Source organism: Nomascus leucogenys, chromosome 14 (assembly GCF_006542625.1).
Source record: "Nomascus leucogenys isolate Asia chromosome 14, Asia_NLE_v1, whole genome shotgun sequence".
Lineage (NCBI taxonomy): Eukaryota > Metazoa > Chordata > Mammalia > Primates > Hylobatidae > Nomascus > Nomascus leucogenys.
Window position 1 is genome coordinate 28,005,568 of NC_044394.1, and position 22,649 is coordinate 28,028,216.

General features: G+C 35.1%; 1 protein-coding gene across 1 annotated transcript in view; it reads right to left on the reverse strand.

Moving 5' to 3' along the window:
- Positions 1-22,649, reverse strand: part of WDPCP (WD repeat containing planar cell polarity effector) — a 478,431-nt gene that overhangs the window by 313,362 nt on the left and 142,420 nt on the right. The window contains exons 7-9 of the mRNA XM_003262443.4: positions 10,273-10,387; positions 7,924-8,057; positions 4,240-4,431 (exon numbers count right to left, since the gene is read on the reverse strand). Coding sequence (XP_003262491.2) covers positions 4,240-4,431; positions 7,924-8,057; positions 10,273-10,387 — 441 coding nt within the window. The remainder of the gene's footprint in view (positions 1-4,239; positions 4,432-7,923; positions 8,058-10,272; positions 10,388-22,649) is intronic.

Here is a 22,649-nt window from a genome sequence, read left to right on the forward strand (position 1 = left end):
GATGGCTTCAATCATACCCCAAACCACAGCAACCTGCAATACATCTTTCTTAACAAGCCTGCATAAGTACCTCCCAATTCTAAAATAAGTTGAAAAATAAAAGAAAAAGAGTATGTGGAAATTCAAATGAAAACAACTACCATGTTATATGTGATAATCTACATATAGACCATTAAAATATATTAATATTTTTAAATGAATTTACTTATAAAAAATTTTTTCTGTACTATTTACTCTATATTTTTCAAAAGAATTTTTTCTTAGACTACATAATTCTCTCTGTTCTGTTCTTCTAATTAAGATATGGACTGTTGGGCTGGGCGCGGTGGCTCATGCCTGTAATCCCAGCACTTTGGGAGGCCGAGGCGGGCAGATCACGAGGTCAAGAGATCGAGACTATCCTGGCCAACATGTTGAAACCCTGTCTTTACTAAAAATACAAAAATTAGCTGGGCGTGATGGTGCGTGCCTGTAGTCTCAGCTACTTGGGAGGCTGGGGCAGGATAATCACTTGAACCTGGGAGGCGGATATTGCAGTGAACCGAGATTGCACTACTGCACTCCAGCCTGGTGACAGAGCGAGACTCCGTCTAAAGTATATATATATATATATAATATATATGTAATATATATGTTATATATATTATAAAATATATAAAACATAAAATATTTATATATAAAAAATATATAAATATTTATATATAAAAAATTTTTATATGTAAAATATATTTTATATCTAAAATATAAAATATATATATTATATATATATAGACTGTTGTTTAGAGTTCTGTGGTGTGAAATTAGACCAGCAGTTTTCTAATATCCATAAAATAATTTAAAAATGTTTCTCCTCTGAAAGTCACATAATTCAGTCACAGAGAGCTTATTTCTATGTTTCCTTTGTTTTGTTTTGAGCTGCTTGGTAAGCCAATTTTCTACTTAGAATCTACTGTTAAAACTCTCATTTGGTTCAGTATGTGGGCTTTATCCTTTTCATGGTCTGTTATGTAAAAAAGATGGCTTAAAAAACATTTTTTTTAAGTTTGCTGTATAGCAGTGGTTCTCAACTTGGAAGCCCACGAGAATCGCCTAGGGAACCTATAAAAGATACTGATATTCCCTCCCCTCCAGAGATTCTGATGTAACTGGTCTGGGTGGGCCTCTTTTAAAAGCTCTGTAGGTGATCTTAATGTGTTGTCAAAGCTAGGAACTACTGCTCTAGGATCCTGCCATTGTCCAAATAAAAGCTTATCTTTTCTGATAGAACCTAGATGATAAATGCTTTTTAAAAATTCTATAGTTCAGTAGATCCAATGATTAAATTTCTTCTCTACAAGGCTGGTTTTTTTTTTTAGTTTGAATTTTAGGGTTTAAGAGCATATTGTTATCTTTATTCTGATGATTAGTCCAAGAAGTCCCTCGGCTGCTACTGAAAAAAAAAAAATTAAAGGAATATGCCTGAATACTACTTTAATAGACTGGTACTTTTGGTTCACGATATTCTAAAAAAAATTCTATTCTTCGTATTTAAAGATTATGTCTTCACACACACACAAGAAAAACAATTAATGCCCTAGACATTTCTTCTACAAGATTACACTTTTTGCATAATGACTTTCACATGAAGCTCTAAAAAAGAAATCTTTACAAATTTTTCCAGTTGCTAGAATAACTAAAAGGGCCAATTCCTAAAACAAAAGCTCTTGACAAAAAAATGAACTGTATATCTTAATAAGATCAAAAGGGAGGAAATTACACAATCAGTGGTGAATAAAGAATCATGTACAAATTTGCATACAACTTTATGAAAAAATACTCAAATGCATAAAATGAGTAATTTTCTAGAAACACCAATTATGGAAAAAAAAGGAAAAAAACAACTCTTTAAAAATGGAATCAGTAATGAAAAAAATCTACCCTCCTTAAAAGACATCACACCCAGGAAGTTTTATAGGTAAGTTTTACCAAATTTTCAAGTATCAATTTCTTTTGGTACTTTTACAGAGAGGAGAAAAGGAAAAAGCTAGCCAAATCATTCCACAGAGCTAATAAAACTTTGATATCAACTCTAGAAAGGTTAGATAAGAAAGGATAATTTTAAAAAGTAAAATTGTGTGCTAAGCTCATATTTAAGCATATTGGGAAGCCTCGTCAATCTTCCCTACTTAACATCTCTCTAAGTAGATAATCGATCACCACTTTCTATTGGGTCCCACTATAGCTTACACATACTCTACCCACAGCACCATTAACACTTTAATGCACTTACACATTTTCATATTTGTCTCTTATTGGCAGACACTAAGATCCTTGAAGGCACGGACAGTTTCTTATTCATATCCCCTGGTATGAAATACAGTGTTTACCCCATGGTCATGCTCAGTAGTTGCTAAATGACATGGCTATTTCAAGTAGAAATACCACTAATGTGCACATGCAGAGGTAGGAAATAATGAGTCAGCAAGTAAATACATTTGACTAAGACATGGTTTATGTAAGGAAACAACACTGGAAAGGTAGGCAAAGGGCAATCAGGGTGGGTTTTTTAGTGCTGAGGCTGAGTTTGGTTTTAGCATCTACAGAAGACTTTTAAGCAGGCAATGTCTAAATCAGATCTGTGCTTCAGGATCCATAGAAGCACTTCTTAAAGCTGTTAAAGACCTAGAGGTGACCTATCTGAATTAAAGCAATTGTTTTAAAAATAAGAAAACTAAAGTCAGATAGGGTAGGTGATCTACTCAAAGCCACAGAACACAGAATTAGCTAGAAGCAGGCAGAAGCTTAGAGGGAGTAAACTTGATTAAGGTCACATAGTATATGATGCAACCAACAGGCAACCCCAAGTTTATTCAACTCCAAAGTCCATGATCTAGATGACACCAGGCAATGAGGTATGTAGACTATGTATATCCTTTTAGGACAGTCCTACTTTCATATAAGGACTCATTTCAAAGAAAGTTAATTTGTAAAATATGTAACTAAAAGCTAATTTAATTATTTTTACTTTTATTATAAGACACACATTTAATTGAATTCTAATTAGCTTAATTACATTAAGTCATTTTAACAAAGTCTTTTACTCAATCAACTACTGAACTCAAGATCAATAAAATGTTGGTCATTAACAGGAAGTGAGTAGGAATAGAGCACTTATTTAGCCTCACAAAATCCACACCTATATCACTACAAGTGATTTTAATCACTGTAACAGAATTAGAAAAGTTCCAGAAAAAGGAAACTAAAAAATCTATCGGTGATTACCAGGATTTTTATGGAAGACATACATACATATATACATATTTATTACACATCAAATTTTAGGACTCTTCAGTCTTAAAAAGACAGCCTGAAAGTTTATAAAACCAGGAGAGGTAGGTAGGGATAGAGAAAACTTAAACTTATTCATCTTATCTCAAATACTAATTCTGGGAAATACTCCTTAAAGTCTAAAAGATAACTGATTTAGAGGCAAATACAGGAACATACTATTTTACCTACATAAGAAAGTGGGGGAGAGGAAGCTTTTTTTTACGGTTATAATACAACAAAAACAGAGAATTTTGTAACCAAAGTATTAGTACAAACTGAAAATACACATAGGTTCACATATATGAATGAATGGTCAAACCATTATCATGAATCGATAGAGGATACTGTACTCACTTCATAATCTATAACTCTCCTTAAATATCCTTGCCCCAAATGCGGTCTGGCACGACAGGGCCTTACACAATATAGGCATTTAACTAATGTTTGTTAACTGACTGAAGTTTGAAGAGAGTAACTGGTAACAAAAGCTTTCACAGGCATGATATCATGAGTAAACAGTAATAATAGAATTAATAATGATAATAACAAGAGTCATAATAGTGAACAGTGATTCAGGGCTTACTATACATTGATATTGCTCTAAATGCATGTATTAACTCATTTATCATCATGAACTGTATTTTTCAAATAATGAAACTATAGCACATACAAGTTAGTAACTTGGTCAAGGACAGGAAGCTACATAGTGGCAGAGCTAGCATTTGAACCTGGAAGCCTGGACTCTTAATTACTATACTATTCTAGCCAGCCCTGGAATTGTCTGGGTATCTTCTAAATATGATACTTTTTGAATATTTGAAAAAAATAAATTATAGGTAAAAAATATTCACATTTATTTCAGAATAGAAAATCTAATAGTTCTATTTTATTTACACTTTATTAAAATGTACATATTTGTTTTAGATTTACCTCTAGTCTTCCTTGAGCATAACCCAGGAGGAGTAGATTGGCTCTGTCCTTCTCAGAAGAAACGGGGGCCCAAGGCCAAGCATCATCGTTGACCAGTGGCCACCAGCAAATAACTCTATCATGAACACAGTTGATAGCTAGATGTCGCTCTGTTGTCTTGTTTATTGGGCCAGGTATTTCATAATAGAAAATCTAATGATTTAAAAAAAGCATACATGAAACATTTCTTTTAAAAGATGCAAAATCCTCAAGTATTACAAAAATTAAAGCATCTGGAAATGTAGTTACATGCAAGTAAATATGCATGTTAAACATGTGCGTAAGAAGGTGTCAGAATTTACCAAATTCTTCTGACACATATATAAAAAAGACATATGTTCAAAATTCTCCCCATTTTTAGCGAAGGAAGGAAAAGAAGAAATGTGAGTTAGGAAGGAATTGAATGTAGCAATTCCAATCAATACCAAAATGTACAGTCATGGTTGCTTGACAGTATCGACCTACACATAGGATTTAGGACCAGCTGTATAAAATGACAAGTTCAGTACTGCTGACCAAGAGAGTCTCACTACTATTTAAGACATAACATGTTAACAATGACTGACAACAAAAAAAGGAAAAATAACTTGAGGCAAATATCTCTTTAAAGAATATATGCGACGTATACACATATATTCTGCATAAAAGGGATAAGCCACAGCATCATGCATAAAAGTTTATGCAGCTTCTGAGAATTATGCTTCTCTTTCTTAGGCAGGATTTGTAGAATTTATTATTCAAACTATGTTATTTTGGAACATGGTTATTTGAAAACATAAGCACGGCACCATCTGTGTGACACATGCCAAGGAAATATAGATTGCACCGTATTTCTGCTTAAGGAATTAATGGAAGGTTGATAGCTTGGAAGAAAAAAAAAAAACTATCTTGCCATTGCTGGTCAGCAATAATCGAACCACTTTCTGGGGATTAAGCGCATGGCTAAGCCTACTGGACCAGACACTAGCAAAGGGCAGGGGGTCTTCTTATCAGAGAAATGCTTCTGGAGCCAGTCTCACTACATGACAGATTGCTTTCATATTCCTGTCTGCAAGGCAACAAAGGATGGCAGTAATGCGATAATGCCAGAGTGCAATGGGTGTTAAGAACCCGTTGCATTTATGTATTGTATTTAGTAAATAATCAGGCTCATCCAAATTGTGATCTCACCACTCAACCAAGGCCATTAAAACCAAGGTTAATGCTTTAATAATCCTCTGCTATTTTTTTTCAATATGGTCAAAAGGAACCCTTTTCTATTTGCATGGCCATAATATTACTGACCTCTTCATCCTCTGAATGCACATCAAAAGGAACTGAAATCAAAGTAATTACCAGTGTTGTTCTCTCATGGTAAACATTTAACTCCTCACAGTGTCTCTTCACTGTTAAATAAATTGAATTGGATTTTTTCAGATGTAGACAGGAAAACTTGTTAAAGGTCAATAGTTTAAGGATGTTTACTCTGCAATTTTCTTTGCCAAAATTATATCAATCTGAAAGAATTAAACTATGGTACAGCTGTAAAGAAAAGCGAAAGTACAATACTCTATACCACTTCCTTGTTTTAAAATCCAAATGGGCAATGACAGACAACACAGATGTACTTTATGCTATTAAGTGTAATTTCTTATATTTAAGCTCTCAATATCATTGTTTTAAGTCTTCTTATTTGAGAGAAATACCATGATGAAACTGCTAAGTACTTAAAAATACACATACATTATTTCGATGTCTGATTTGCTGCATAAGTATGTTACCTATGAATTTCTAGATGAAGAAATTGAGTCACAATGAGTAACTGACATTTTCAGTTGTCACATAATACAAATCACTTATGTTATGAAATGTTAGGAAATTTCCTGTTTCCTATGAGTTTAATATTATCAGCATTCTGTCATGATGACCAAGAGGGAATGTAAAATAAACAAATTTCTTAAAATATCCTTCCAATGGACAAATAGCAGATTTGACTAAGTATTAAAAATATATATTTTAAATATTAAACCAGGAAATGAAATTAATGAGCTTTCTGAAGGGAAACAGATTACTTCTCTAATGTATAGAAATGACATGGAGTGCCAATGTTCCTATTTTCCTAAATCCAAAGGCATATTCAAATAAGCAAGTAAGTAATTCCCTTACTTAAGGTTTAAGGACCCAAATGCTAGATCTGTTTTCCTCATCTTTTCATAAGAAAAGATGACATCTTGACAGTTTCCCTCTGTTCTCAGGTAGCTACTACTCTTCATCTGAGAAGATTTTATCAAGCTATCACACCTAAGATAAAGAAACTAGTCATCCAAAATTTTATATATAATTACTTTAAATGGTTTGAGTTAATGCACACTGGTACATTTTAAAGACCGATCAATTTTAGTAAATAAACAGTATTTCAAGTAAATCTGAAGTTAGCCATTCTAGAACTAATATCCCTTTAAGAATGCTAATACCATTTTTGTTTTGGCTAACCAAATATAATAAATAGCACTAATTTCCAGTTTTAAAAAATCTATATTAAGGTTTTATAGAAGTTTCACAAAGCTGGCAAATGAAACTAGATGGTAGTTTATCACCACAATGAAAAACTCATTTATTTTATTCCACATTAAAAATCTTTTTTTAAGAATAAATGTTTCTGCTAAATAAAACTAAATCCTCCCATGCTACCACCACCTCATTCATAAGTAATAATCCCAAAGGGCAAAAGGTTAGGTTAAATACTACTTTGCCAAAAACACACACACATTTCAAGTTACAGAGCTAGCTTCTCAAACTCTTTGCTCTTGCTACAGATGCTCTAGGTATGGCATAAGTGTGCATCTTTTTTAAGGAAGCTGTATATCAGCTTTGTTCCCAGTGAACAGTGAACTGTCTCAAATCCACATCACAGAGGTTGGATCAATCTTGCAAATACAAGTCACTGCTGAAAAGAGGCCTTGAACTGAAACAGCCTGGAAAATGTATTAGATACTCATCCTAGCAGAGAATATGCCTTCCCAGCAGTTAAAATGTAATGTGGCAAAACTCAAATTAAACACATCACTTAAAATAAAAATTCTGCCTTAACAGATGTGAAGCCCTTGATACAGGAAGGAAGCAAATTACCTGGAGTTAGTGAAGGGAGAGATACTAACACATGAAGGAGATTTCTTTTTGCATTTTGTCCAGTTATAGTTGGAGGGGGAGGGTTCTTCCCCCTCCTTGTTTATTACACTTTTGTATTAACCTTTGAAAGTGCCTTCGTCTTTCTTTCTTTACTTGTGAAGTGGAAACCAGAGCAGCTATCCTACTCTAGAAAGATGATATGGGGTCTTAGGCGAAAATGAGAATGGTATACATACTACCACTAGCATGACAACCATTTTCAAAAGTGTAACTTGCCTCTATTTTCTGTCTTTGACATCTATAAATACTATATAAATTGCTCCAAATGTGCCATTGTTAGACAACCCCCTATAGTGAGAGTATAAAAGAAAACTTAGGATGGCCACTGTTTACAGTTAATTAAGCTTAATCCTGTAATATTTCCAGTTTTTCTGAAATCCAGAAATGTTGAAGAATAATGAGCAGAATACCAACTTATGTGATACTCTCATATACCTTAATAATTAATAATATGACTATATAAATCAAAATCTCTACCTTATAATCCAAGGCTGAGAGTTTTTCCAGTCTTTTGTTTACATCAGAAGAATCCATCTTCTTGGTAAACTGAATAAAACATAGTTTGTTTTGTGCCAAAAATGATAAGATGATAAAACTGTCTGTGAGAAGAGCTAAAACACATAATTAGATAATATCAAGTTAGAATAAAATAATGAATATTTTTCCACTGATGTTACAAAAAGCTATTTTCAAACATACATATTAATTGAAATCACTAAAGTCTCTTGAATATCATTATAGCATTTTATAAAAATATTAAAGATATTAGGAATAAACAATAATTGTCAATCTAATCATGTGTGATTTTTTTTTCCTGTGACTATTTCAATATACACTGATATTTGAGGACCACCACCGGATGAGATGTATTTAGAACCAGGGCTATAAAGGTATTTAAAAAAAAACTATTTCACACCTGAATGTAGAGATGAAAACATTCCATTTTATTTATGCTAAGAGTTTAATCCTATGTTTATACGATAGAAACCATCTGAGGATAAAGTGGATTTATTAGGGGATACTGATCAGTGTTCTCTACCAGTCTCTTTATTTAAAAAATTTTCATCAATGAATCTTCTTTTAGGGGCATACAAGCTGGATGAAATAAAGCATATTATGACCAATATGTACATTACATAAATATTTAATAATGAAAATTAGCACAATATTACTACAGCTTTGTCACTAAAGCACACAAGTAGGTAAATAACAAATATTTGTGGATTATATAAAGGGCTATTAATGTTACATAAAATTATTGATAAAAACATGTTACAGGAATTTGAGAAATGTTTTGCATTGTTCCTAGCATAAAGAAATTATTAAATGTTTTATACATTTTCCTTTACTTTCACACCCCTGACTATACAAACAGTGACCAACAGTGGATCTACACAATTACAGGAGAATCTGGAGAACTGCCAAGAAATCACATTGTTACCATGTTCCCATGAGAGTGTATTATTTTGGGTACAAATAAAAGAAATATGTGAAAAAGGGTAACTCAGAGACATGAATTGTGCTGAAAGTCTCCTTTTAATTCTCATTGAGGAGCATCAATATAACAAAATCATCACAGCCAGTATTTTATTTGGAGTACCAACGAAGGGGTCAATTATTAGACATATGAAAATGGAACCTCTTCTACAGGGAAGCTTCCTCAGCACCTTACTCCTGTAAGGAAGGGGAAACGGCATGCTTACAATCCTACCCCCAGCTTATTACTATCAGTAATGTTGCTAATTATGGCCATCCTGCAGAGTTCATTTCTTCAAGATGATGTGATTATGTCTGATTTATTCAGACTTAGCTAGTGAGAGAACACAGCAGACACAAGATGTCTTTATTCTCACCTCTGTCCTTTCCACTAGGACATACTTCCTTCAATTACTAAATTTAAGATACTGACCATTTTCAATCTTTCATTAAAATACAATGTTTCTCAACCTTTTTACCTTGAATAAAAGAATATAATCTTTAAAAATTCAGGAGTCAGCACAGTATAGTGAAAGGAAAATGGGCTTCACAGCCAGAACCTGTATTCAAATCTTAGCTCAGTCACTTTCTAGCTATATGACTCTGGACATGTTCCTTAGTAGCTCAGCTTCAGTTTCCTTATGTGTAAAAATGGAAATAACTATACTTTATACAATTGTTTTCTTGTATTAAATAGATAGGTTAGGAACCCAGCATATAGAGCCTTTTGGTTCAATAAATGTCAGTATCCTTCCTATTCAATAACTGGCTTAATATCTTTTTCTTATGTGCTTTGTACCAATTACAGACTGATTGTGATGTCACTTAATAGGACCTGATTGTCCAGTATATTAGGCATTGATCTTTACTATTGAGAAAATATAGCCCAAAATCTCTCAAAAGTTAGTATTCATAAGACTTTAGTAACAAAGAATCTTCCTATGAGAGCCAAAGCATCAATTGTTTACTGGTGGTTGTGTTGATATATTTGTGTTATTTATTCAAAGTTCATTTGGAAATGAAATATATATTTGAAGTACCAGTTATAGAGAACTAATTTTGAAAAAATGAAAACAAAACCCTATTTTGAAAAAATGTTCACTTCTTTTAAGGAAAAAGTAAAAAACAACTCAGAATATAAGCTTAACACTTGACAAGAAGAAAAAAACTTTGATATTAAATATTAGTAGAAACTTGTATTGGTCCCAGGGGGTGTAAGTACGCTATTACAAGCAATTACTTGTTGTGTTTGCAAGTCCCCAGTGGTAATAATTAGTCTACCTGTTGACACACTATTTCTCCTGCCCCACTGTTAATGTAGGCAATTGATTTGCACATGGGGCTAATTACCATCACTGATGGTGTCTGAGATGAGCTTCCCCACCAGGCTTCTGTCAATCATCACTTTCTCCAGCTGCGGCCCAGAAAGGCTTAGAGACACCAGCACACCTGAACCAAAGAGGAGCTAAAACCAGGTAAGGGGGGGAGAGGGGGAGGAAGACATGCTGTGATTTAGAATCTTTAAAAAACCTCTCTCCAAATATACAACTTATACAGACATTTTACACATGCATCTACACTACGAAATTATAAAGAATTTTCTTCACTGAAAAACAATTACTGACATTGTGAGTGAAAAGAGAAAGGTGGCTAAAGGATGCAACGCAATAAATGCATTGATTAAAGCTACATGCAGAAACCTAATTTAGGCCATGTTTATTAGAAATCTAATCTTCTAAATACTTAGAAAGCACACATGCAGAAATAACTGCGTTGTTTTGGATTCAGAAAATGTATTCTATTGTTTTGAAAAATTACTATTATAAACTAAAACATTTCTTGAGGTTTGAATAGTCATTGCTACACATTAAATATAGAAGAGATGCCACTATTACAATATAAACAGCTAATGTTATGCATTTATTTGGAAGTTAAACACTACTGACTTCTAAAAATAAAGATCTTGTCAGTCTACAATTTGAAAATACACATAAATCAAGGCAATTAAGTAAAATGTTAAATTTTTAAAATCATAAACAAATAACACGTATCAGAAACAATTTCACAAGGAGAGATAAAGGAATATAGTAGAGCATCCAGGCTTTATCAATATCAGTGTTCACAAAACCACTCAATAAAAGATGATTGGATATCACCATTATAATTTTATACTGCTCCTTTCCATTTGTGGCAGCATAATTCATTCATCTCCAAATGTTTAAAACTTCTGAAAGGACTATGCATATGCGTATGCTTGTTATCTATGAGATTATGAAATATCAACATTGGAAGAAATTGTTTCACCTTCAAGGCAACAGACTCAAAGCTGATGAATCATGGAATAACATATGGTATAAGAAGAAAAAAAACCAATTGTCAGTAAACTAATCACAAACATGCTAGCCAAATTCAAAGACAACTTTGATTTTAAACAAAACAGGGGAATCCCCCACCCACCTAGGCATCATGTCCCAGCTAGAGAGGATGATTCTGTGTTGAGACATATTTGGACATGTGTGAAAGATAAGCAGCATGAGGGACCAGGGTAATATAAAGACAGACCACCATTCCTCACTGCCTAACAGATTCCAGGCACATGATTCAGAAAAGAAACTGAAGAGTCGCTTTGCATTTACTGTTAGAACTCTTGTCCTAGTCACCAGAAAGCTTACCTTTATTTGACTTAACAGATTATTCCATTTTGCGTTAATACCTCTACAGGGGCAGAGAGTTGGGGGTAGAGTACTTAATCATCTTTATGGGTTTTGGAGACTACTAAGAGAAGGCACATTTGTTTCAAGAAATTTAAAATGCTTCACAAATTAATCTCTACTGAATTACACCCAGCCCTACCACATACCTTAATGGCAAATGGTGATATTTCCCTTTTGAAGAATCCCCCCATAGCAACACAGCATGTGATCTTAACTCCCCAAATTCTTCTCAGACAGGCAATTTTAGGGACATCTTTTATATCTACTTCTCCCCTTCCTCCTTTATTCAAAACATCTCTAAAATCTACCCTTTTCTATTTATTTTTATCTACTAAAGCTTTACACCTATACTCTTAAGCACTTCTTTTCCTAATTACTCATTGACTACCAGCTCCTCATGGATGTTGGCTTGGCCACATTTATCTTTGTAGTGCCAGGAATACAGTAGGTGCTCAACAAATGTTTGGAGAAAGAATCACAACTAACTCAATGGAACATCAGATAATTTGCAGTTACAAAAAAAAAAAAAAAAAACTTGGTCTAATTTTCGTTTTCATATGACATGGATGTTCCTTCTGCAGCATCCCTTCAAGCATCTAGCCCATGCTTGAATACTGCCAGTGATCAGGAGCTCACTACTTCACAGGAAAACTATTCTACCATGGGTCAGTTGTAATCAATTTAAAGATCCTTCATTCATTTTTTTAATTCACCAAAAACTGAATGTTCATTATCTGCCAAGCACTAAATTAAATTTAAGGGCTCAAAAAGAAATCAAATATAATTCTTAAAGTAGGTTAATAGAAAGAGGTTGAAATCAAAGCAAATAACTAATAAAGTGCTGTTACCAGTTTACCAGACCTATTATAGACGTACATACTGGGTAGACTCAGAGGACTGAGAAGGAGGTGGTGACTCTTGAGATTGAGGCTAAGGATACAACTGACTCCCTACAACTTCAACAGTTGCCCCAATTATTCTTCAGTAGCACCCACCTCAAACATTCAAGGATAATAACACAGTGGTTAAGAGCACAGACTCTGAAATCAGAATAAAATCAATATTGGCTACTTGTTACTTACTAGCTGTGTGACACTGACAGTGTAATTTAACCTCTCTGTCCCTTCATTTCCTCACCTGAAAATAAACATGATAGTATCTACTTCATAGGATGAGGATTAAATAACTTTTTTACAAAAAACATTTAGAATAATGCCTGGCACACAGTGTTTGCAATTATTATTATTATTCAACCATTAATTGTAGGATGCTGTCCATAGTCTCCCAATCACTGCTCCTGCCTCCAGGCATAGATTAGTTATTTAACCAATGTATGCATGCTCTTGGCTCCATGACACTCACCCCTTTGAATCCATATCAAATAACAAATATCCTCACTACATTGTTAACCAACTCTGAGCACATTTGTCTTTTTAAAAACCTTGTAACCCAGGTTGGACTCAATGTTAGATGTGCGACACTCAGGTGAGTTATAATTAGTAAAAAATGCAATCTTTTGTTGCCTTTCCCATTTGCTATGATTTCACAAGGATATTATCTCCAAAATATTTGCAAGTTCCTTCAGAACTCTGGAATTTAATTTTTCCAAGTGTCTAATTTGTTTTACCTTGTTTTCTGTTCTCGCCACTGCTCTCATGAAATAACTCTCATACCCTAACAAAAACTGCTTTTTCTATGTATAAGCGTTTGTTATAAAATTCTTTTAAAAACCCACTTTTATGAGATGAAAAAGGAAAGTACAGCCTGTGAGAGTAAGTAAATGAGGGAACTGATGCCAGAAAAGATTCAGAGGGGTGAGTGCCATGGAGCCAAAAGCATGCATACACTGGTTAGATAACTGATCTATGCAAGGAGGCAGGAGCAGTAATTTGGAGACTATGGATCCTGCCAAGTGAGGTTGGACATTCCTTCAGAATCCTTCTCAAAGAATAGGTACAGCCACTTTTTCACAAATTCACTCATTTACCCCAAAATATATATATTTAGTATATCATATGAGCCAGGCACTGTTCCAAGTGCTGAGAATGCAGCAATAAACAAAACAGACAATGCCCTTGCCCTCCCTGGCCTCATGGAGCCTGCATTCAAGTGTGGACACAGATAATAAAACAAACAGTTTTAATATAATGTACAATAGCAATAAGAACTATAGAGCAAATTTAGGAGGGTGCTACTTTAAGCAGGATGGCTAATAAAGAAATAAGCCTCACTGAGGAAATAACATTTGAATATAGACTCAAATGAAGTAAAAGAACAAGCCACATAAATATCTGGAGAAAAGGAGTTCGAGACAGAGAGAAGAGCTAATGCAAAAACTCTGAGGTGGGAATGTGCCTAGGCTGATTGAAGAAAGCTAGGCCAGTGTGGCTGGAGGGGAGTGAGTGAAAGGGATATTCATAGAGGATGAAGTCCGAAAGGCAGTCAAGGGCCAGGTTAGGTTAGACCTTGTTGATGAGAAGTCACTGAGTTTTAAGCAGCACAGAAGTATAATATAATTTATGTTTTAAAGCGGGGGGTCAGGCAAGAGTGAAGCAAGGAGACCATCATGAGCCTATTGCAGTGGTTGAGGTGAGAGATGATGGCTTGGGACTAGAATGGTAATGCTGAAGGAAATGATAAGTGGGCAGACTTGAAATATATTTTTAAAAGTATCTACTAGCACTTGCTGAAAAATTGAATGTGGCATATGAGAGAAAGACTCAAAAATTTTTGGCCTGAGCAACAGTTTACTGTGATTGGGAATGCTAGAAGAAAAGCAAATTTAGATTATGGAGAAACAAGAGTTTGATTTTGACACGTTAAGTTTAAAGTATTTATGGACATACCAGTGGAGAGGTCTAGTACATAATCAGAAATGAGTCTGAACTTCATGGGGGACTACAGATGTATATCTGGGAGTCATCAACAATACAAAGGTAGTATTTAAAGCCATGGTACTGGACATGCTCTCCTTTCAAAAATGAGTGGAAAGACAGAAAGAGATCTAAGGTCTGAGCTCTGTGACATTCTGACCCAAAAGATCAGTTTAACCCTCTTATTGAACCTGAGTTTGGATACTTGAAAGATCAAGTATATCCACCATTTCATATTTCCAAATGTCCTATGGACTAGAGGCATCCTTGACACCAGATTTTGGAATAAGAAGGTATAAATCAATTAATAAGCTAATTAACGCATTTTTATAAAACAGCCTATGGGGAAGCATAGAGTTGCCAAGTACTGGTGCCAAAGATACTCCTGAATATTGTAAAGGAGATAACTAGAGTTAGAAAAATATAGTCAAAGAAAGAATATTCCAGCCCAGACAGGAAAGTGCTATTCTCATCTCTGCCTGTTTCCCTAAAGTGGTTAGTCCTTAAGACCTCCAAAATGGAAAGGTTCTATGCAAGATTTGGTAGGACAAAAAGGAAAAAGAGCACCAAGACAGTGTCCTATTCCATTGCAAGGGGTTGGAGGGAGGATTCTGGTAGCTCAGAAAATAAAAAAGAGCAGGCAAGGTGGTAAAGGGAGGCATCTCTGAAGCAGATCTGAACTGAAAAGTCCCGCAGGATGAACCAACGAGAAGGCCAGTGGGATCTCCCAACACTGTCCCAATTTGAATGTTGTTTAAATGTTGTGCAAGAGATAACTGAGGCAAATAGAAACCGAAACTCTTCTTTTTCTTTGACACCCCTCCAGACAAAAAGTATCTTCCTTATTATTCCTGCTCTGACCATGTCTCTTTATGTTGCCTTTCTCATTTGCTCCTTTTCATTTTCTTCAAATAAGCTCATACTGGAAAGGTATGCTTTCTCTTTAAGAAACTCAGAAATGATTTTCACAATCCCCAGATGGCTCTTCAAATTGGCTTCTCTTAAACTTCAAGTCTACAGTACTTAGATTGAGGATTAAATTGGAAGTGAAATGGTACTTTGAGGAGAATGAGAAAATTTTATTAGATGACATCATTAATTGAAACAAAACATAAATAACATCTGAGTTTTGTTCATTCAGTAGGTTAAAAAAAAAAAACATGTGAGTGCCTCCTACATGTCAGGAGACAAAAGTGAATATAGTTAAGGATTAAAAAAAATTAGTTGATTTACTACAGAGAATTGACTTAAGGAGAAAAAACAAAAGAACAAGAAATAAACAGGTATTTTTCTGGATAGAGAAGTGAGGTTCCTCACTGGGGTCTCCCAGTGGGATTTCCCAAAGATTTGTACAGTGTTATTCAATATACGGAATACATACATACCTAGAAATCTGCCTGCAAAGTCTATTTCAATTTAATAAACCTAATTTTCTCACTTATTCTCATTCTAAAACAAATGATGCCATATTTCAATCCTTAATGTAACTTTAAAATCCTGCTAATTATATTTGCTTAAAAGAAAAGTGATCATTCCTAGAAAGTATTTATAAACATGGTCAAATTTGGTAGGACAAAAAAGAAAAAGAGCACCAAGATAGTGTCCTATTCCATTGCAAGGGGTTGGAGGGAGGTTTCTGGTAGCTCAGAAAATAAAAAAGAGCAGGCAAGGTGGTAAAGGGAGGCATCTCAAAATAAAACAAGGTCCAATTTTGTATTTGTCAGTAGTTTTAAAGATCTAAAGAGTTAAAAGTAGTGGTGAGAAGTAAAGAGAAAGGCAAATCAGATAACACTTTTTTTGTATAATATTTTATAATTTACAGAAGACTTTTATATGCACCATAATGCATGTAAAATGCCAGTATAACTGATACAAAATAAGTATGCAAGTTTTAAAAACAATAGTAATAAGGTTAATCTCATGCTCATACTAATTCCCAATCAGAAAGGTAAAGCAATTAATCAAAGGTCTCATAATTAGTGGGAAAGTAGAGACCAAGACAGGTCTATTAATGACAAATCCTAAATACTCCTTCACTACTGTTTAGGAACTAATATCCTTAACTCTCACTTCTCAGTTGACTTCCATGCAATATCTCATATGATTTTTCTCTCTCCATCTCTTTACTTCACTCAAACCAGTCTCCCTCTAAACCAGCGGTCCCCAACGCCCAAGCCACTGACCAGTACCCATTTGTGGCCTGATAGGAACCGGGCCACACAGCAGGAAGTAAGCGGTGAGTGGGCAAGCATTACCTCCTGAGCTGTACCCCCTGTCAGATCAGCTGCAGCATTACATTCTCATAGGAGGTAAACCCTATTGAGAACTGTGCATGTGTTCTCAACTGGGGATGATTTTGGCCACCAGGAGACATGACATCTGGCAACGTCTGGAGACACTGCGGCTGTCACCACCTTTATATATTAGCCATCTTCACAGAGCCTCTCTTTAAAAGAGTGCTTGTAAATGAGTTGCTGTGGAAGCAAAGATGTTTTCCATGTCCTCATTAGGCAGATTTGGAAACTTCTCAAATTTTAATCAATCCTTTTCTCACATAAAGAAAGGGTAATGTGATAAGGTATCCTCTCTCATGTATGACAGCCTGGTCAGATATCTCAAATGGAGTGGTGGGCAGTGCACAGTCCAGATCAGCAGTCCACAGGAAACCCACCCTGTGTGTCTCTAACCATGTTCAGGGCTATCACTTTGATGACTAATACTACTTTTCAAGATTGAAAGTACCCATAGTAAGTAATCGAGCTACCTTAGCTTGAAAGAAATATCTTGTTAGAACACCTCCTTGCCTTTGTTCTCATTCTCTGCTCACCAATCAGCCTTCTTATCTATACTTCAGTCTCTTGAATAACTCATCCATGAGGTTATGCCCCAAGGAAATGAGCAATGTCTATGATGCCAAATATATCTCACATAGTAAATTAATAAATTGCCATTCCAGTTAATAAATCAGTCACTTCTGAATTTGGCTATTGTTAATGTTGTTAGTTCAAGAAAATAAATGGAGATAACATAAAAGATGGATAAGTTTAATTAATCAGAAATTTTTTTCCCAACTGCATGATACCTTGTTGAAGGTGGGGGGAGGCATTTTTAAAAGTTACAGACCTACACAAGTAGCATCATTCCGTTTTACTAGGAAAAAAACAAGAGTAGTATGGGTATATATATGCATAAAGAAATTGTAGAAACACAAGAAAATATCTGAAAAATAAAACCAAAGCTGTTGATAGCAGGCATCTCACAGATAAAATTGGAACCCAGAGGGCACAAACTTCAACTTCTTGCCTTATAAAATTTTTAAAAATTGATATTAGGGATGATTTTTTAAAACTTTTGTGTGTTACTCAGTATTTTTCTATAAAAATTTTCAAAACAAGGAAATGCTTAAAATATCTGACCACAAATATATTTCTTATTTTATGGTTTTAAAGAGATGCTAGAAATGTGTTTCTCAAAAGTCAGAATACTGAAAATGCAGTTATTTGATCCTCACTAAAAGGATCAAATAAGAAACTGAAATGAGTCCCTCATCTCTGCTATTTAACTTATTAAATAATTTTAAGACCATTTTGTTCTTATTACATTGCCTTGATTACTCATCTATGTCCAATTTCCATATTTACTAAAAAGATTGCCATTAATAATTGTAAAGTATGGTATATCCAAATTATGGATTACTATGTATCTAGTAAAAATAGGGAGGTAGATATAGATGATTGACAGATGTGTCATATATTGTTATGTAAAGAAAGAGAAAAATATGTATAGAGTGATTCCATTATTTTTAAATATGTGTATACATACACATACACAGATGAGTGTTTGAAAAAAGATATAAGCCAAATTGCTGAACACAGTTACTACTGGAGAAGGGAATGAGTTTGGGGTAGGTATGTAGTTTTTACTATATATCTATTTGTATACTATGCCATTTTATGATTACCAGAAATCATTTTATTATTTTAAATTTAGAAACATTAAAAGAGGGAATAAAGATCTCCACTAACTCTCTTTTCAGTTCATTTGGTATGAGATCGCCCTTTTTAATCTCTTACCTTTAGCTAACAAACTTCAAATTCATCAGTAAATTCTGCTGATACTCTTTGTTCCATTTATCTCAGATCTACCACTTTTAATATACTTCCTTGTCCATTCTCTTTTACTAGGACCACACTCAATGGTTGCCCTTTACAACTTCCAATTCTCCTCCATAATCCATACTAATGTAGCGTAAATGAAAAATGAATAAATGAAAAAAGACCATTTCTCAAAGCAGAGTCCATGAAATAATAATCTTTGAATAATGTTTCAAAAAAGTAAGCCTGGCAACTTTTCATATAATAGGCCCCTCTCAAAGACTTAGAACCATGCTACCTGAGTTAATTTAAATACACACACACACACACACACACACACACACACACACATCTTTAATATGCAATGAGTTATGTTTCCTAATTTATCAGCATAGAGTATTATGGTGAGTTTAAGCACAGCAGAAATCTCTTAGGGTGAGTTTGTTAAATTGTTACCATTATGTTTTGTCTAGTTAGAAATATGAAACCCCAAAATCTTTGAGAATAAAAATGATCACTGAAAGTAAATGTTGTATATATACTCAATGGAATACTATTCGGCCTTAAAAAAGGGAAATTCTGTCATTTGTGACAACATGGATGAACCTGTGGGACATTATGCTAAGGGAAATAAGCTAGGCACAGAAAGACAAATACTGCATGATCTCACTTATATGTGGAATCTAAAAAAGTAAAACTCATAGCACTAGAGAGTATGACGGTAGTTACCATGCTAGGGGTAGGGGAAATGGGGAGATACCGGTCAAAATTGAAATTGAGGCAATAATTAATAGCTTGCCAACCAAAAACAGTCCAGGACCACATGGATTCACAGCCGAATTCTACCAGAGATACAAGGAGGAGCTGGTACCATTCCTTCAGAAACTATTCCAATCAATAGAAAAAGAGGGAATCCTCCCTAACTCATTTTATGAGGCCAGCATCATCCTGATACCAAAGCCTGGCAGAGACACAACAAAAAAACAGAATTTTAGACCAATATCCCTGACGAACATCGATGCAAAAATCCTCAATAAAATACTGGCTAACCGAATCCAGCAGCACATCAAAAAGCTTATCCACCATGATCAAGTGGGCTTCATCCCTGGGATGCAAGGCTGGTTCAACATACGCAAATCAATAAACGTAATCCAGCATATAAACTGAACCAAAGACAAAAATCATATGATTATCTCAATAGATGCAGAAAAGGCCTTTGACAAAATTCAACAATCCTTCATGCTAAAAACTCTCAATAAATTAGGTATTGATGGGACGTCTCTCAAAGTAATAAGAGCTATCTATGACAAACCCACAGCCAATATCATACTGAATGGGCAAAAACTGGAAGCATTCCCTTCGAAAATGGGCACAAGACAGGGATGCCCTCTCTCACCACTCCTATTCAACATAGTGTTGGAAGTTCTGGCCAGGGCAGTCAGGCAGGAGAAGGAAATAAAGGGTATTCAACTAGGAAAAGAGGAAGTCAAATTGTCCCTGTTTGCAGATGACATGATTGTATATCTAGAAAACCCCATCGTCTCAGCCTAAAATTTCCTTAAGCTGATAAGCAACTTCAGCAAAGTCTCAGGATAGAAAATCAATGTGCAAAAATCACAAGCATTCTTACACACCTATAACAGACAAACAGAGAGCCAAATCATGAGTGAACTCCCATTCACAATTGCTTCAAAGAGAATAAAATACCTAGGAATCCAACTTACAAGGGACATGAAGGACCTCTTCAAGGAGAACTACAAACCACTGCTCAATGAAATAAAAGAGGATACAAACAAATGGAAGAACGTTCCATGCTCATGGGTAGGAAGAATCAATATTGTGAAAGTGGCCACACTGCCAAGGTAATTTATAGATTCAATGCCATCCCCATCAAGCTACCATTGACTTTCTTCACAGGATTGGAAAAAACTACTTTAAAGTTCATATGGAACCAAAAAAGAGCCTGCATTGCCAAATCCATCCTAAACCATAAGAACAAAGCTGGAGGTATCATGCTACCTGACTTCAAACTACACTAGAAGGCTACAGCAACCAAAACAGCATGGTACTGGTACCACAACAGAGATATAGACCAATGCAACAGAACAGAGCCCTCAGAAATAATGCCGCATATCTACAGCCAACTGATCTTTGACAAACCTGACAAAAACAAGAAATGGGGAAACGATTCCCTATTTAACAAATGGTGCTGGGAAAACTGGCTAGCCATATGTAGAAAGCTGAAACTAGATCCCTTCCTTACACCTATACGAAAATTAATTCAAGATGGATTAAACACTTAAATGTTAGACCTGAAACCATAAAAACCTTAGAAGAAAACCTAGGCGATACCATTCAGGACATAGGCATGGGCAAGGACTTCATGTCTAAAACACCAAAAGCAATGGCAACAAAAGCCAAAATTGACAAATGGGATCTAATTAAACTAAAGAGCTTCTGCACAGCAAAAGAAACTACTATCAGAGTGAACAGGCAACCTACAGAATGGGAGAAAATTTTTGCAATCTACTCATCTGACAAAGGGCTAATATCCAGAATCTACAATGAACTCAAACAAATTTACAAGAATAAAACAAACAACCCCATCAAAAAGTGGCCGAAGGATATGAACAGACACTTCTCAAAAGAAGACATTTATGCAGCCAAAAAACACATGAAAAAATGCTCCTCATCACTGGCCATCAGAGAAATGCAAATCAAAACCACAATGAGATACCATCTCACACCAGTTAGAATGGCCATCATTAAAAAGTCAGGAAACAACAGGTGCTGGAGAGGATGTGGAGAAATAGGAACACTTTTACACTGTTGGTGGGACTGTAAACTAGTCCAACCATTGTGGAAGACAGTGTGGCGATTCCTCAGGGATCTAGAACTAGACATACCATTTGATCCAGCCATCCCAATACTGGGTATATACCCAGAGGAATATAAATCATGCTGCTATAAAAACACATGCACACATATGTTTATTGCAGCACTATTCACAATAGGAAAGACTTGGAACCAAGCCATATGTCCAACAATGATAGACTGGATTAAGAAAATGTGGCATATATACACCATGGAATACTATGCAGCCATAAAAAAGGATGAGTTCATGTCCTTTGTAGGGACATGGATGAAGCTGGAAACCATCATTCTCAGCAAACTATCACAAGGACAAAAAACCAAACACTGCATGTTCTCACTCATAGGTGGGAATTGAACAATGAGAACACTTGGACACAGGGTGGGGAACGGAACATCACACACTGGGGCCTGTTGTGGGGTGGGGGGAGGGGGGAGGGATAGCATTAGGATATATACCTAATGTAAATGATGAGTTAATGGGTGCAGCACACCCACATGGCACATGTATACATATGTAACAAACCTGCGCGTTGTGCACATGTACCCTAGAACTTAAAGTATAATAAATATATATATATATATTAAAAAAAAGAAAGAAAATGTGGCACATATACACCATGGAATACTATGTAGCCATAAAAAAGGAGGAGTTCATGTCCTTTCCAGGGACATGGATGAAGCTGGAAACCATCATTCTCAGAAAACTATCACAAGAATGGAAAACCAAACACCACATGTTCTCACTCATAAGTGGGAGTTGAACAATGAACATATGGACACAGGGTGGGCAATATCCCACGCTGAGCCCTGTTGCGGGGTGGGGGACTGAGGGAGGGATAGCATTGGGAGAAATACCTAATGTAAATGATGAGTTGATGGGTGCAGCAAACCAACATGGCACAGGTATATCTGTGTAACAAACCTGCACGTTGTACACATGTACCCCAGAACTTAAAGTATAATAATAAAAAAATTTAAAAATAAAGAATGAGCAAAGTCTCTGATAAATAGGATACCATAAAGCAACCAAATACAGGAGTTATCAGTATTTCTCAAGGTGTGGAGACAATGAGAAAGTTCAAAAACTTACTTAAAATAATAGATGAAAACTTCCCAAGTCTAGCAAGAGATTTAGACATCCAGACACTGGCGATCCAGTGACCCCAATCAGA